The sequence below is a fragment of the Nyctereutes procyonoides genome, unplaced genomic scaffold, assembly GCF_905146905.1.
Source record: "Nyctereutes procyonoides isolate TBG_1078 unplaced genomic scaffold, NYPRO_anot_genome, whole genome shotgun sequence".
In the NCBI taxonomy this organism is placed as follows: domain Eukaryota; kingdom Metazoa; phylum Chordata; class Mammalia; order Carnivora; family Canidae; genus Nyctereutes; species Nyctereutes procyonoides.
Genome location: NW_026575126.1, coordinates 21,257,946 through 21,273,770, shown reverse-complemented (window position 1 = coordinate 21,273,770; position 15,825 = coordinate 21,257,946). Strand labels below are relative to the sequence as shown.

General features: G+C 35.4%; 1 protein-coding gene across 9 annotated transcripts in view; it reads left to right on the top strand.

Moving 5' to 3' along the window:
- Positions 1–15,575, top strand: part of EVI5 (ecotropic viral integration site 5) — a 197,235-nt gene extending 181,660 nt beyond the window's left edge. For 7 of the 9 annotated variants that reach the window (XM_055340087.1, XM_055340091.1, XM_055340092.1 and 4 more), the window contains one exon: positions 11,088–15,575. In XM_055340087.1, coding sequence (XP_055196062.1) covers positions 11,088–11,399 — 312 coding nt within the window. In that variant the 3' untranslated portion in view covers positions 11,400–15,575. Of the gene's footprint in view, positions 1–5,705; positions 5,779–11,087 lie in introns of those variants that run through there. The other 2 variants (XM_055340094.1, XM_055340095.1) reach the window with 2 other exon arrangements.
- The last annotated feature ends 250 nt before the right edge of the window (positions 15,576–15,825 follow it).

Sequence of the window (15,825 nt, the reverse complement as noted above, 5' to 3'; positions counted from 1 at the left end):
TCAGGCTCCCTGCATGGAGCCTGCTTCTCCTCTGTGTCTCTGCCTCTCTCTCTGTGTCTCTCATGAATAAATAAATAAAATAAAAAAAAAAAAGGAAACACACAATATGGTGATCTGATTTTTTAATATATATTTTAATACATACATATATATTTAGAACAGGTTTATTTGAGGTATAATTCACATAGTACAGTTCACCCATTTAAGTGTACATTTTAGTCATTTTCAGTATCTTCATAGAGTTGTGCAGTATTACCACAGTTTTAGAATGTTTTTATCACTCCAAAAATTAATACCGTTTCCATCAGCAGTCATTCCTCATTTCCCCCAAGCTCCCTTCCCCCAGGTCTAGGCAACTACTACTCTTCTTTTTGCCTTTGTAGATTTCCCTATTCGGTTCATGTAAATGGGATTATACCATGTGTGGTCATCTTTGGGTTTTCATTAGTATAGTGTTTTCAAGGTTCATTCATGTTGTAGCATGTATCAGTACTTCATTCCTTTTTATTGCCTGATAATATTCCATCAAAAGGGTATATACCACATCCTATTTATCCATTTATTGATTGATGAACATTTGGGTTGTTTTCACCTTTTGGTTGTTATAAATAATGCTGATGTGAGTGTACATATTTCATTGTGACCATATGTTTTCACTTGTGTTGAATGTTACTTACTAGTGGAATTGCTGGGTCATGTTGTCACTCTATGTTTAACCATTTGAAGAACTGCAGTTGTTTCCCAAAGCAGCTGTACCATTTCACATTTCCACCAGCTGTGTATGAGGGTTCCAATTTCTCCACATGCTTGCCAGTACTTGATATTATCTCTCTTTTTTGTTATAGTCATCCTAGTAACTATGAATGTCATCTCATTTTGGTTTTGATTTGTGTTTTCCTGGTGGCTGATGATATTGGGCATCTTGTGATAGGCTTATTATATCTTCTTTAGAGAACTATTTAGTCAGATCTTTTGCCCATTTCATAATTGGGTAGTCTTTTTATAATTGAGTTGTAAGAGTTCTTTATGTATTTTAGATATAAGCCCTTTATCAGATAAATGATTTAAATTTTGGGTAAGTATGGGGATCCCTGGGTGGCTCAGTTTAACACCTGCCTTTGGCCCAGGGCATGATCCTGGAGTCCTGGGATTGAGTTCCACATCGGACTCCCTGCATGGAGCCTGCTTCTCCCTCTGCCTGTGTCTCTGCCTCTCTCTCTCTCTCTCATGAATAAATAAATAAAATCTTAAAAAAAAATTTGGGGGTAAGTAATTAGACTGATAAAACCTATGACTTATCTTTAGAGATTGGCTGTTCAATCCAGATAGAAAAGAAGTACTTCATTTCAATGAGGATGTTTTGCTAAACATTTGAATTTTTTCAGTACTTCAGCTAAAGGTTAAATCAAATGAAATGTACTTTGATGTAGCTTTAAAAGTTCAGAGTGAAACAAGTGTGAAGTGATTTATTTCCTGTAATTGGTCATAAATTTACATAGAAGCTCATATATTCCTAACCTCATCACCATTGACATTAGAGTACCTTCTAAATAATGTTAATGGTTTCAATTTTATCAAGATGTGTCAGCTGCCAGGAAGAGTACAATGCAGTTTCATTTTGTTTGCCGTAGTATACTGGGTAAATCTAAGCATACACTAGAGAAAGACTAAGTTCTTTGTGTATGACTTCGTTCTTCTCTCTCTTTCCTTCTCTAGTAACAAATTTCTTCAGTGCCAGACTTTCTTTCCTTTCCACCTTTTTCACTTATTGTCGTGTATACATATTTTTTCTTTGCTTCTAAAAGCATGGGTTTTTAACTGTTGCATTTTATACATTTAACACAGAATCTGTATGCTTTTTAAATTTTAAGTGTTTTATCTTGTTTTTAAAAATAATTTACTTAGCTTAAAGCCAAAACCATTTTCAACATTGTTTTGTATTGTTTCAAAAAAATTCTTGCATTTTTCAAGTTAATCTACTTTTAAGGACTATAGGTCTGAATTTTTATTCTTGTCTATGTAATACACTGATCAAGAAGTCATGACCTCCAATTGATTGCTTTTATTGGTTTCCTGTTCTGATTCACTGGAAATCTTTTGGTTTGTGTGCTTATGGCCAGTTTTAATCTTTGTCATACGTACAATTCATTTTTGGAAGAAGTTGATAATTGAGAATTAATTTAGCACACCATTTCCCTTTTACATTTTGAAAACTGAGAAAAACTATTAAAAGTATTAAGGATTTCAACAAAATTACTAATTACTCTTTGAAGGAAAAGAGCAAAGCCTCTGGAACTTAGAAATACAAATCTTTGTGATTGTTGAACTTATGTCCATCTTCTCATATAAAGTATAACGTATACTTATTTAAAATTTTATAACTTCTACATTACTTACAGAAATGTTACATTTAGCTTTAACAGTGATAGTTCAGTGTTTTACAAAGATTGATTATATAAACCCAAATGTACAAATAGGAGCTTTTATAATCTGATATGACTCAGTCTTGGAAACTTACTGCATCTGTTTTGCAGTTCACTTGGTTATCACATGACTCACTTAAATGGTTTAAACCCTGTCTAGTAGTGATCAAAGTTCATTTGGTTAGGGGTTTTTTTGGTGTGTGGATGACTTTTTTCCACTTTGTTGTGGACTGATTGTCTTTCAGAATATTCAGTGCAGCCCTTCTTAATTCTTTTGAATCTCAGAAAGTGGTAGCTGTCTGTACAATTCAGCCTCCAGTCACACACAGGGGAAATTTTTTTTAACTTGAAATAATATGCATGGGAGCACTTTTAACTGTAAAACCTCATATAAATATAAGGGTTTATTATTAATTCTATTACCCCTACACATTAAAATTGAGGAAGGATAACCTGTTGTGTCTCTTTAAAATCAACTCTAAAAATGAGCCCAAAACTTTTCAAGTTACCAGTGTTCTGTAATTACTGAAAGAAAGCAAACACAGAGAGAACATGTGTACTCTATCCACCCGGGCATAGCCCAGGTGATCAAATTTCTCAGCACAGATTTCTCTATTATTTATTAGGAAGTTATATTTAAAGGCTACAAGTATCTAAAGCTATGACATTTCTCTGTTTTACAAAAGAAATTTCTATCTTAACATGTAGAGATTTAGTTAATGAAGTAGACTAATAAGAAATTTTTTAAATACTTGTGTATCTTTAATGATTGTGAGTCCTTTGGGCCTTCAGAATATTCATTCCTGCTGGTTTGTGTCCCTGCTTTCAATTTTTACTGATAATCTTTATGTGAAATAACTATAATAGTTTTTAATATTCATTTTTAAGTGTTTGAATTTTTACTATCATGCAGTTAGAAACTCTGCTGTTTCCTGTCAAAACCTACGTTCATCAGACTATGAACATGACAGTTTCCTGTTTTCTTATTAGCTATACTGCCTCTTGTGCTATATTTTTTAGAAGTTTGTATAATATCTTAACACTTTCTTTTTCTACTTACTAAATACTCTCTTTGGGTTGTATTGTTGAATACATGCAGGGAAATCTTAAAGTCCAATCTCTCTGAAGCTAGTGAGAGGTTAAGATTTTGTTAGCCTTTAAAGTTGTAATGAATATGTCAGAATATCTGAAGTATTATTTAAACAAATTCTACATGCTTTTATTTTTTTACTCTCTTTATGCATAACATGATGAAGCAGTCCATATCAGGTAAGAAACAGTACATTATTGGGGTCTTGTATATTAGCACTCCCCTTTGTCGTCTTCTTAATATTCTCATTCAAAAAAGATGGGATGAATAATTAGTACCTGGGGGTTTTCTCAAGAATCCTGTTATCTTTTCAATGTAGTTCATCAATATTTCTTACGTGTCCACTCTTGTCAAGTCAAAATGCTGAGTTCTAGGATACAAAAATGATTTAGAAACAGTTTCCATCATCAGAGGCTAACAGAGGAGGTAGAATATATATACAGCAACCATCCAGTGCTGATTCTAAATATTCATTATAACTTGGAAAAAACCTTATCTGTAAATAATACATTCAAATATGTGTCAATCAATACAGTATTAAAGTTTATGAAAATATTTATGCCTGTTAATGTATTAAATATGTTTTAAAATGAGTAAAGTGCTAATATTTTAGACTAATACCAAAATAATACCAGAAAACAAAAAAAATACTTTTAAATGTAAAGGAAGCAGTTTTTTCTGTTTTGTTTTGTCATTGGATTCATTGAGACTTTTGTGAGTGTAACTGCTTATCAAAATGATCAGATACAAATGAATTTGGAAGCATTTTTGAGAGGTTTCATTGATAACCTTATTTTTTAATGTATATGTTTTTTATTGAAATTTTCAAACATTTACAAATGCAGGGAGAATAAATCTAATGAACTTTGTGTTTCTGTCACTAAACTTCAAATTTTTCTTTTTCTCTTTTTTTGTTTTTGCTTGTTTTTGAACATTTTTTTTAAACTATTGCAATGGAACCATATAGAATATAGTATCAGGCTATTTATGGGCACCTGGGTGGTACAGTTGGCTAAAGAACTGGCTCTTGGTTCTGGTTGGGTCCTAATCTCAGGGTTTTGAGATTGACCCCACATTGGGTTCAGTGCAGAGTCTGAGTTTCTCTCTCTCTCTCCTTCTGCCCTTCCCCTCCATAAAATAAATAAGTCTTAAAAAAAAAAAAAAGAAATAGTTTTTCAATCAAGAGCTGTAAAGCTAGAACTATACTCCTAAGGTTAGACATGTTATGCTTTAAAAGGCATAATCTGTCACCTGGATATGAATGAAGCTGATTCTCAGAATAAAGTTTGAACTTGAAAGCTGACTGACGTTTGATAGGAGGAGAAGAGAAGGCTCTGACTCTGAACACGTGTTCACTCACTTGGATATAAACTGAGATGTTGAGATGTCTAAAACTGGATGATGTTCCTCAGTAATGAATCCCATGGGAACTAGATTTGAAACTAGATGGTGAAGGTATCATATATTAAAATATTTATTAGCTTCATAGCTCTTTGCATTTTTATTTGCCCCCCCCCAGTTGGTTGTGTACATCAGGCCATTGTATTTTTAAAATATGACAGTGGCCAATTTTATGATGGCAGTGATAAATTAAAAAGAACATCTTAGGGGCAGCCCGGTTGGCTCAGCAGTTTAGCAGTGCCTTCAGCCTGATCCTGGAGACCCGGGATCAAGTCCCACGTCAGGCTTCCTGAATGGAGCCTGCTTCTCCCTCTGCCTGTGTCTCTGCCTCTCTCTCTCTCTCTCTCTCTCTCTCTCTCTCTCTCTGTGTGTGTGTGTGTGTGTCTCATGAATAAATAAATAAAATCTTTAAAAAAAAATCTTAAGTTCAAATTTATTTATTCCTTCCCAAATTTTCTTAACATAATCCTAATAGGGGATTCCTGGGTGGCTCAGCGGTTTGGTGCTTGCCTTTGGCCCAGGGCGCAATCCTGGAGTCCCAGGATCAAGTGCCACGTCGGGCTCCCGGCATGGAGCCTGCTTCTCCTTCTGCCTGTGTTGTGTCTCTGCCTCTCTCTCTGTCTCTCTCTCTCTCTCTCTGTGTCTATCATAAATAAATAAATAATCTTATAAAAATCATAATCCTAATATAGTAAATCCCTAAATATGATCCATTTAGACCAATGTCTCTCAGAAAGTGATCTATAGATCATCCTATTCAGAATTACATGCAGTACTTGTTTAAAATACAGATTCCTGAGTCCCACTTGCTGAATCCAGGTGTCTGAGAGGAGGGGCCCAAGAATCTACATATTTTAAAGTAAGAATTTCAGGTTTTATACATAACACTATTAATTATTGTTCTAGAGAATTAGGAAGTCAGAGGGTGCTATTAACATCACCAACATTCTCCCAAAAGTAAGGACTCCAGAATGACCTACTGAGTTGAATAGTCCCTGAGATCATCTCTGGTAGTTTGTGGCTCTTTTAGCTTATGTTTGAAAAATGGCAAATCTGCTTAATACCTAAAGTAAGTATTTTTAAATGTTACAGAACTAGAAGGCATTTCTCAATCATCCCAGCAGTAATCAAAGAAACAAAGTGACCATAATAGTGTGAATTATAATAGAGAAAAAAAATATGTAACGGTCATGCTGGCCAGGGCCAGATATAATAGGCATGCTCAAATACTCCTGCTGGCAGAATAAAAGCTATTGAAGATAAATGTGATCATATTGATCAGGAGAAAAAAAACATGAAAATAAAAATCCTTTTTCATTTGCTTCCAAATAGCTAGGTGATGACAACACAGGAACCCACTAAATTATTCCCTGTATTTAAAACATTTTTTTAAGATAATTAAAATATTTTACATATATGTTGGAAATTTTTTCTCAGAATTTTGAAGGCCTTGCTATACTCTCTTTACAGTTGAGAAGTCTAATATCTTTGTGATTTTTTTAAGATTTATTTATTTATTTATTTATGATAGAGAGAGAGAGAGAGACAGAGACACAGGAGGAGGGAGAAGCAGGCTCCATGCAGGGAGCCCGACGTGGGACTCGATCTCAGGACTCCAGGATCGTGCCTTGGGCCAAAGGCAGGCGCCAAACCACTGAGCCACCCAGAGATCCCCTATCTTTGTGATTATTAATCTTTTATATAAAACATCTTTTTTGTTTTTTGGCTAGATGCTTTATCTTTTCTTGTTCCCAGTATCCTGAAATTTCATTGTGAGATACCATTGTGTAAGTCCACTTTTATCCATTGTGATGGATACTTGATAAGCTTTTTCAATCTCAAAGCTCATGTCTGTCAGGTTAGAGAAATTTATGTCTGAAACCTCTTTTTTAGAGTAGCCTGGATTTTTTTTTTTTTTTAACACAGATGCAGTTTCTTCAGAGGAAATAAATGATTTTTAAAGAGTTTTCTTTTCACCAATAGTCTGTTTCCTCCTAGTTGCCTTTTCCCCCTAGCGTCTCTTAGGTGGTTTTGTAAAAAATAATTGACTCCCTGCTCAAACTTTAGGTTTAGAGAACTTTAAAAAGCTGGGAGAAAATTCTGAATGCCTGGATAGGGTTCTGTTGACTGTGATTTACTGAGACCCTTCTTTGGGAAAATCCCAAGATTCACCAGAATAGAGTCTCTCTGCCTAAAATTCCAGAGAGTCCTGGTTCCTCTGTTTCCTTGTTGAGTCTCAAAAGTACTTGTATTCACATTCAGTGACTTTAAAGCCTATGTCTGGTTTCACCTAGAAAAAATAATACTTTTAAAATCTTTTTTATGATATGAGTGTGTTACTGGCATTTCACAAAGTTTTGCTGTTTTGTTGTTGTTTTATAAAAATGCTCTTTAACCAAAAATTTAAAAGACAAGGGGCTGCAGAAAGGTATATTAAAGTATATATATGTACTTTTCAAGAAAGACAATCAGTAGCTTTTGTCAAATTCCTGATCCTGACAGGAATTGATTCAAAGGAGATACCAGACAAAGCACTGCCTAAAGTAGTGGCCCTTACTTCTGGGATGTGCATCAAAATTACCCTGGTCTTTTGAACATACACATTCCTAGATCCTACCCTATACCAAGAGAAAGTTTCAAGAAAAGGCATTTAAACAGACTGGTCCTTTTTTCAACCATCAGGTAGTGGATTTTTCTCAGAACAGCTTGGTTGTACTACTTGGTTGTATCCTCTTCTGTATGTCAGATACACACAGGCAGTTGTTCATTGTTCAGAAGCATTTAAATTGTGAATAAGACTTCCATTTCAGGTAAATCAACTGCTTTCTGACTCAGCCTCATTTGGTTTGAACAATCTACCACAGTGATTCTCAAACTGAGATATCAAGATTTCCTGAGATGCTTGTAAAAAAAAAAAAAATGTTTCACTCTCAGGGCACCTGGCTGGCTCAGTTAATGGAGCCTACAACTCTTGACCTAAGAGTTGTGAGTTTGAGCCCCACAGCAAGTGTAGAGATTATCTATAAAAATAATAAATTGGGACTCCTGGGTGACTCAGTGGTTGAGTATCTGCCTTTGCTCAGGGCAAGGTCCCGTGGTACGGGATCGAGTCTCCAATGGGGCTCCTTGTGGGGAGCCTGCTTCTCCCTCTGCCCATGTCTCTGTCTCTCTCTCTCTCTCTGTCTGTGTCTCCTGCAAATACACAAATAAAATCTTTAAAAAAAAATAAACAAATTTTAAAAAGTTTCACTCTCCAGATTTTGATTCCTTATCTGAGGATCTGAGAATGGATTCTGCATTTTTAATAATCATCCTTGGTTATCCTGATGGAGATGAGCAGTGGACCATATTTTGAGCTGTACTAATCTAAGTGTGCTACCAAGAATAACAATAATATCTGTGGAAGTTTTTGTTGAGGGGTATAGTGTTGAGAAAATTGTCTGGATTTTGTTGTTTAAATATAATTAGCTCCTAAAAGTCTAGTAATAGGATTAGCAGTACAGCTCTTAGATCCAGTCACCCAAAGCTTTGCACTTTAGAGGGCCCAGCTGTGGCCTTCCTCTAGCCAAACCTCTCTTCACAGAATGAGGAGTCCCCCAGGATATCCTCACCTGAAGTTCAGCCCCTTCTAGACCACAATATGGGTTCTCAGTACCCTGAAATTCCTTGCCCGAATGTCCCCTTTCAGGGCCTGTACAGGCCTTCCTCTCAGAACCAATGAGCACACTCCTGGGTCTAAGAGCTAACTAAGGGATAGCTTCAGTTTTTACCACATAGTCCTTTATCTTCAATTTGTCCTTCTCTCCAGAGCTCCTTTATGCTAATGCTATTCTTTATTAGCAGTTCTCAAAAAAGCCTTAGTTGCATCCCCTTTGACAGTGAGGAAATGACCCCTCAACCTAAAGTGAGTTTTATATAATATTTGAGGTCATTATTACATCTGATAGGAGGCTGCAGATTTTTAATTGCAATAAAATTTGTTAGAGCTGCAGCCTTCCAAACAATTGGGAAGTTGTGGTTTCCCTGCCATTCTCCTTTGGTAACAGCCAGGGAAAAGGAAAACATGTGTTCCATATTATTTCTTCAAAAGGATCTGGGAAGAAAAGAAAGAAAGAGATTAACTGACTTAATTTAACACTTGGAGCTATAAATCGTGTGTTGCAATGTGGTGATAGGATGTTGCATCAGAACGTGGCAGTTGTAGTAATGCAGTGGGTATCACAGCTCTGCAGAGTTTTTTTGGTGCTCTGTGCCCTTTTGGTAAAAATTCAACTACAAGTTTAAGTCCTTTCTTCTCTGCCAAGGGAGATGGTGTAACTTAAATTACATTGTACCTCACTGTAATTTTGTTCTTTTGGCCCAGGGCATAAGAATTTCTTTAAGGTTGAAGGTTTGCCTGAGGCCGACATGGCTGCACTGAGTCTCAGCGTCCTTCTTGTTTCCCGTTGTTCACACATCAGCCAGGAAGAGTTGATGTTTCTTCACTTCTTCCTGGAAGTCTGTCAGGAAAGCTGGCAGGTGGATAGCAAGGCAGTAATGTCTTTTCTTTCAGAACCGTTAGTTTTGAAAGTATACGTAATAGTTCCTGAATATTTCACACAGGCTTTATCTTAAGATTTGAGAGATAATGAGTGACCAGGAATTTGCCCCTGAGAAACAAAGTTGAAGGTTAACAGCAATAAGGGTAGGAGGCTTGGGATCTGTTTCAGCTAAATTCTTGCAAGTCAAGGTAGATTTTGGTAATTAGTTTTTTTTCTATTATTGTTTGGGTTGTTTTGTTTTTAGCTCTTCTCTATTTTAAGAGAAAATTCATGGTGTGTGGGGAAAATTGAACAAGTAACAATATCAAATTAAATTTCATATTTAAAACCTAAGCTCTTGATGACGGGGGTGATGTCTCAATTATATGCTAGTAGAAGTCATAGTATGCATGCCAGTAGGTTTGGGAATTTAAGATAACTTAGGCAAAGAAGTGGGAGATGATAGAAAGAAATCACCTTTATTCCTGAAGAAGCTTGTTTTGGAGAATGTGGTTTGGATTTGTGACAACAATGGATTTTTCATTGGTGATCTCTAGAATTAGGCTTGCCCACCCGTAACAGGTAACATAAGGTGTCAACATGAACTTCTGGCCATGTGAAACTCCTGGGATAGCCAGACCTGGTTCTGAAAGGTGGAAAGAGAAGAAAAATAGCTGAGCAGTGTATGCCATTCCTCTCCCCTATTCCCTCATGAGAGAAGTTGCTCCTTCTCCCTGGGGAGGAGTAGGGGAAAGAAGATAAGATTATATGCTACGGGGGATCCCTGGGTGGCTCAGCGGTTTGGCACCTGCCTTTTGCCCAGGGCGCGATCCTGGAGTCCTGGGATCGAGTCCCACGTCGGGCTCCCGGCATGGAGCCTGCTTCTCCCTCTTCCTGTGTCTCTGCCCCACCCCCCCCCATCATAAATAAATAAATAAATAAATCTTTTTAAAAAAATTCTATGCTACTGACACTCTTCCCATGCAGAGAGAAATCTCATTGGTTGAAAGATGCATCCCTGCCTTGAGTGGTTTGGTGGTCTTTGGGATATTATAATAGAACGGGGACTCACAGCAAATTTTCTTTTGTAAATGATTTTCATCATTCACAGAATTAGGGAGATGTGCTCTTAAGACAGTGTGAGTGATCAGAGTATGGTCTTAAAATCCTCATCTTTTAGAGATGCATGCTGAAATATTTACAAGTAAACTGATAGAAGGTCTGGGATTTACCTCAGAGTAATCCAGGGACAGGAGAGGTACAAATGTAACAAGAATGTTGTTCTGTTATTGAAATTAGGTGATGGGTACATGGAGTTCATTATATTATCGATAATATAATGAAGGTTCTGTTTGAATCTAAATTATGCTATTAGATATGTGTCCTCAGCAAGTTACTCTATCTCAGTTTCTGTCTCCTAATCTCTAAAATGAGAATGATAGAATCTACCACATAGGACTGTCGTGATAATTCAATTAAAATAATAAGTTACGTGCCCATTACATAACACATAGGAGACACACAAAAATTAGTAGTTACTATTTTATCTACAAATGGAAAAAAATGTATCTTCCTTCTTAAACATGAAACATTTGCTTTCTTAGTGTGTGTTTCCCCCAGTTGAGTATATTAACTTGGATTTTGTTTTGACAGCTCAGGTGCCTAAAAGGCCAGAGGGTCTTCTCAGGCCAGCCTTCTTTTGATGGAATCCACATTGTCAACCATTTAATAGGAGATGATGAATCATTCCATTCCTCTGATGAAGATTTTATGGATAATTCCTTACGGGAAGGTGGCATTGGTTTTCCTTTGCACAGAAAATCTGGCCCAATGTCTTTGGACCCCGCTGTGGCAGATGGTATTGAAAGCGAAACAGAAGACAGTGTGTTGGAGACCAGAGACAGCAATCAAGTGACTCGAAAGGAGCAGCCCCCAAGAAGAGAATCGTACTCAACCACTGTCTGACCATCACTGTGACCTAGACTGTGGGGTTTTTTAAGGGATCAGTTATCATATGATTAAGGGTTTGGGGAACATATCTGTTTCATATGTACATACTTAAATACCTATATATATATATATATATGTGTGTGTGTGTGTGTATATATATATATATATACACACACACATATATATATATTTTACAGTCTTATCTGCCTTTTTATCTTTGCCAAATCTTCACCACTGACTTACCATTGCCATAAAGTAGACTGGAATATGGTTAATGGGAAAAATAAGGTTCTAACAGTATTACTGAATATTAATGTTTCTTGTTTAGAAAATGCAATTTATCTATATGTGAGAAGTATTTTGAAGTTCAGAACTATGGAAAATTGAATTTTCTTCAGATAAAACTGCTCTAGTGCAATATTTCATGGTCATTCAACAAATTACATATTTCTGTTTATCAATTTGTTTTCAGGGCAGCTTTCTACAAACATTTGACCAATATAAACATTTAATTAATCTTGTGTTTTTGTGTTGGGGGAGTTTTTTGGATTGTTTTTTTTTTTTTTTGTTTGTTGTTTTGTTGTTTTCAGTTAAAATTACTGCTTTGGTAATGAGCCACTGAAAGCTCCCAAACACAAAGCCTTTTTTCCATATAATTTTGCAAACACAAATTAATGGTCATTTGTCTTGAGGGTTTTAAGTTTTGTTTTAATTTCTAATTTTTATGTACATATGATGCTTCTATGTGTTGCCTACTGGTCAGAATAGTAGGTTAACTAAAAATAAATTGGGTTTTTGTACATATTTATAAGTCTACATCACCCACATTGAACATCATTTTATATGAAGAATGTACATGTTGCAAAATGACTGCCTTCAGCATTCCAACAGGACTTCTGTAAATAATAGGTTAAAAGAAAATTGAAAATAAAACCAAACACTAATATTTTAATAGCTTTAGTATTTTGCTTAGCATTCAACACTAGCAGATTCATAAGTGAACTAATGCTTGTTCAGAAACACTATTGGTGACATATTTTACTTCATGTGTATATAACTAATAAATTTTTCATGATTAAAGAGGTTATAGCACGTATTACTTAGTGCTAATATCTACTTAATATAATTTAAACAATGGACTGAGGTCCAAGATACACAAAAATTTTATCTGCAAATAATCTATGAACATTATCTTCAGATTCTCTAGTTACTAATCCATAGATAAAGCCATAAGAATTTTTTCCTACCAATTCTTCCTTTTTATCTAGACTTTTTTTCATGGAAATTTGAGTGACTGTCAATGGTAAATTGGTGGAAACACCAAATTACACTTAGATTACTTAAAGATAACAAGAATGTGTTGACTGGATGCTTTCCACTTCCATTTTCATCAGCAGCCTATGAAAAAAAAATAGCCTTCAAGGATAAGAGGAAAGTAGAATTCAGTATATATATGGAGATACAACTTTGCACAGTATGTTGCATGCAGAAAAAAAAATTTGTATGACAGGATGGAGTAGAAGAGAAAGAATCATTTTTGTGTCTAAAGCCAGGAGTTAAGCTTTATGGTATATTTATGGATTAGGCTTTTCCAGCAAGCACTTTGTAGCTATTTGCTTGGGAAACAATATTGAAAATAATGCCTGTTGTGTCCATATCACCAGGTTAAATTCTAGTGGTTAAGTAATTTACCTGTGGTTACAAGTTAGTAAGTAGCAGAAGCCAAAATTTTCATCAAGATCTCTCTGACACCAAGCTGAAAAGGTTCAGCTAATGAATTTCTCAATTCTCTGCTTTTCTGGCGATTAATGTGATTTCATTGGTTTCCTGAATATATATAGATCTATATGTATAGATGTATCAACACTCATAAACTCTGCAGAGCTCTACTAGAATCATCTACTAGAATTGCCTGTCTGGTGCTATTGGGATTCTCTTTTGGAGTTCATTACTGTCAGCCTAGGGGCTGTTGATGCCCAGGTAAAATGAGGTGAGTCATGGCCACATGATTGCTTTGACCCCCACAATAAGAAATCTAAATGATCTAGACTAAGGGTCAGCAAATACAGGACATGAGGCTATTCCAACCAGCTTCCTGTTTTTACATGACTCACAAGCTTAGAGCTTTTTAATTTTTAAATACTTGGGAGAAAAAAAATCAAAAGAACAATATTTTATGTCACATGAAAATCATACGAAATTCAGTATTGATAAAATTTTATTGGAGCTTACCCATGCTTGTCCATTTACATCTTATCTGTGGCTGCTTCTCTGCTACCATGGCAAAGTTGAGTAGTTACAACAGGTACTGAATGGTACAAACAGTCCAAAATGTAGGTTTACATCTTAAGTTTGTCTCAGTAGAAGCTCAAGCTACCTGTTTCTGCTGTAGAACTAATGGTTTGGAAGCCTAAAATTTCCTAGTGGATCTTAAACTCATAACTATTCAAAATGGAAAATGTTCCAGCTGTTTTATATCATGAAGTCTTTGATGCCAAAGACAAATTTGGAAGGACATCTGTACCTTTGGAAATGGACAAAGGGAAGAATTCCAGAATCCCAGCACTGTTCTTGCAAGCAGGCATACCTTTAGTGTATGCTTCAATGAGCCAGTGTTATAATTTGACTTTAAAATAACATCTTTCTAGAATCATGTTTGAATTCTAAATTTGAAAGATAATTCTTAGAGAATTTCCTACATACTGTTTTCCGGTTAGGAATTAGGTGTTAACAAGAATCGTAGTAAGTAAATCCATTGATCTTGTAATTTGGACAAAGAAAAACTAGAAACAACAGTCGTCTCATTTAAGAGCTTTGATTCAAATACTCCTTAGAAGCGTTTAGAGTCTTCCTGGTTTTTAGGATGCAACAGGATACTATGCCCTGATTTAATATTAAGACTTTTGAGGTATCAGAAAACGTTCTCTTGATAGATTTTATTTAATCCCTGGTACTCTGTGTCATTTAAATGTTACTCAGTTAAACACTTAGAGCTGAAGAATATTCAGGGAGGAAAAGTGAATAAAATAAATAGCACACAAAGTACTCTCTCAGGGTAGTTACCTTCCTGGTGTTGTTGCCATCTAGGTTGAAACACTAAGTAGGATCTGAATGAAATGGAAATTGCATGGGGTGATGAAACAGAACTTTTAGATCAAGCAAATATTTCAGCAGCCTTTTAAAAATCAGTGGTAAATATTTTCTTCCTGTAAAAAGCAGTCAAAGATCTAACATTACACAATTTTTACCCTTTCTATTGATAGATATTAAGTATTCAATGTTCGATGACTATTGGGACATCAAGTCTCACCTGGCACGCTAGTTTGGAAAAAAAAAAAAACTTAGCTCTGAGCATGATACAGCTTGTTACTCTCCAGATAGTGCCTTTGAAAACAAGGTCTAGACCTTTTTAAGTATTTTATTTCTATCATCATAAGAAATGAATTGGTTCCATCTTCTGCTTTACCTTTTACATAACACACTATCATTTTCAGATTTAAAGTAAAATAAGTATATGAATTGTGTTTCAGTAAAGCCCTTTCACGGCCAACTTAATCATTGTGTAGTACCATGTGTAAGGTACATTTTATTAAATCAGTGATTTACTTTATTAAGACAGTGTGCTTTAGCCTGAAAGTTATTGCTGCTCTATCATTAACAAAACAGTTTTTAAAACTAATGAATTTTAATTTAATTAATTGTCCTGGAATTAAAGTTCCTGGTTAAAAGTAGAGTGGATGCTCTTTATAATCCAACTTTTTACATCCCATCCATTGATCGACCTATCCTTTCTTTTCACTCCAAAGAAAAGATGATAGGATAATACATTAGATATACTATAGAGATGCAAAATTATGCTTTTCATTTTACTGTTGGAGTTTCTTATTGTAACATTGTATGATAACCTGAAATGTTTACTTGTGCCTTTACTTTAAACAATTATTAAAGTTTTTCATTTTATAAGAATTTCTGTTTCCTTAAACTATTCAACTTAAAAGGGGAGAGGCAGGACACCTGGGTGGCTCAGTAGTTAAGCATCTGCCTTCGGCCCAGGGCGTGATCCCTGAGTCCTGGGATCGAGTCCCACAGTAGGCTTCCTGCATGGAGCCTGCTTCTCCTCCCTCTTCCTGTGTCTCTGCCTCTCTCTGTTTCTCTCATGAAAAAATAAATAAAATATTTTTTAAAAAATTATGCTTGGCCTAACGTCACATATTCATTAGTGAGGTTTATGCTCCACGAGTACAAGGACCATATCCACATGGTCCACCCATGTATAATTAGTGCCAGAGAACCGGGTACATGACATTTTTCAATTTAATGAAAGGCAAGATATAATCAGGAACATGCTAACTCTTTGAAAATATTAATAGCAATATTTTCATCTCACATTGTATTTTAGGCGATTGAATTGATTAGCAACTAAGTCTATAAGTATATTCAA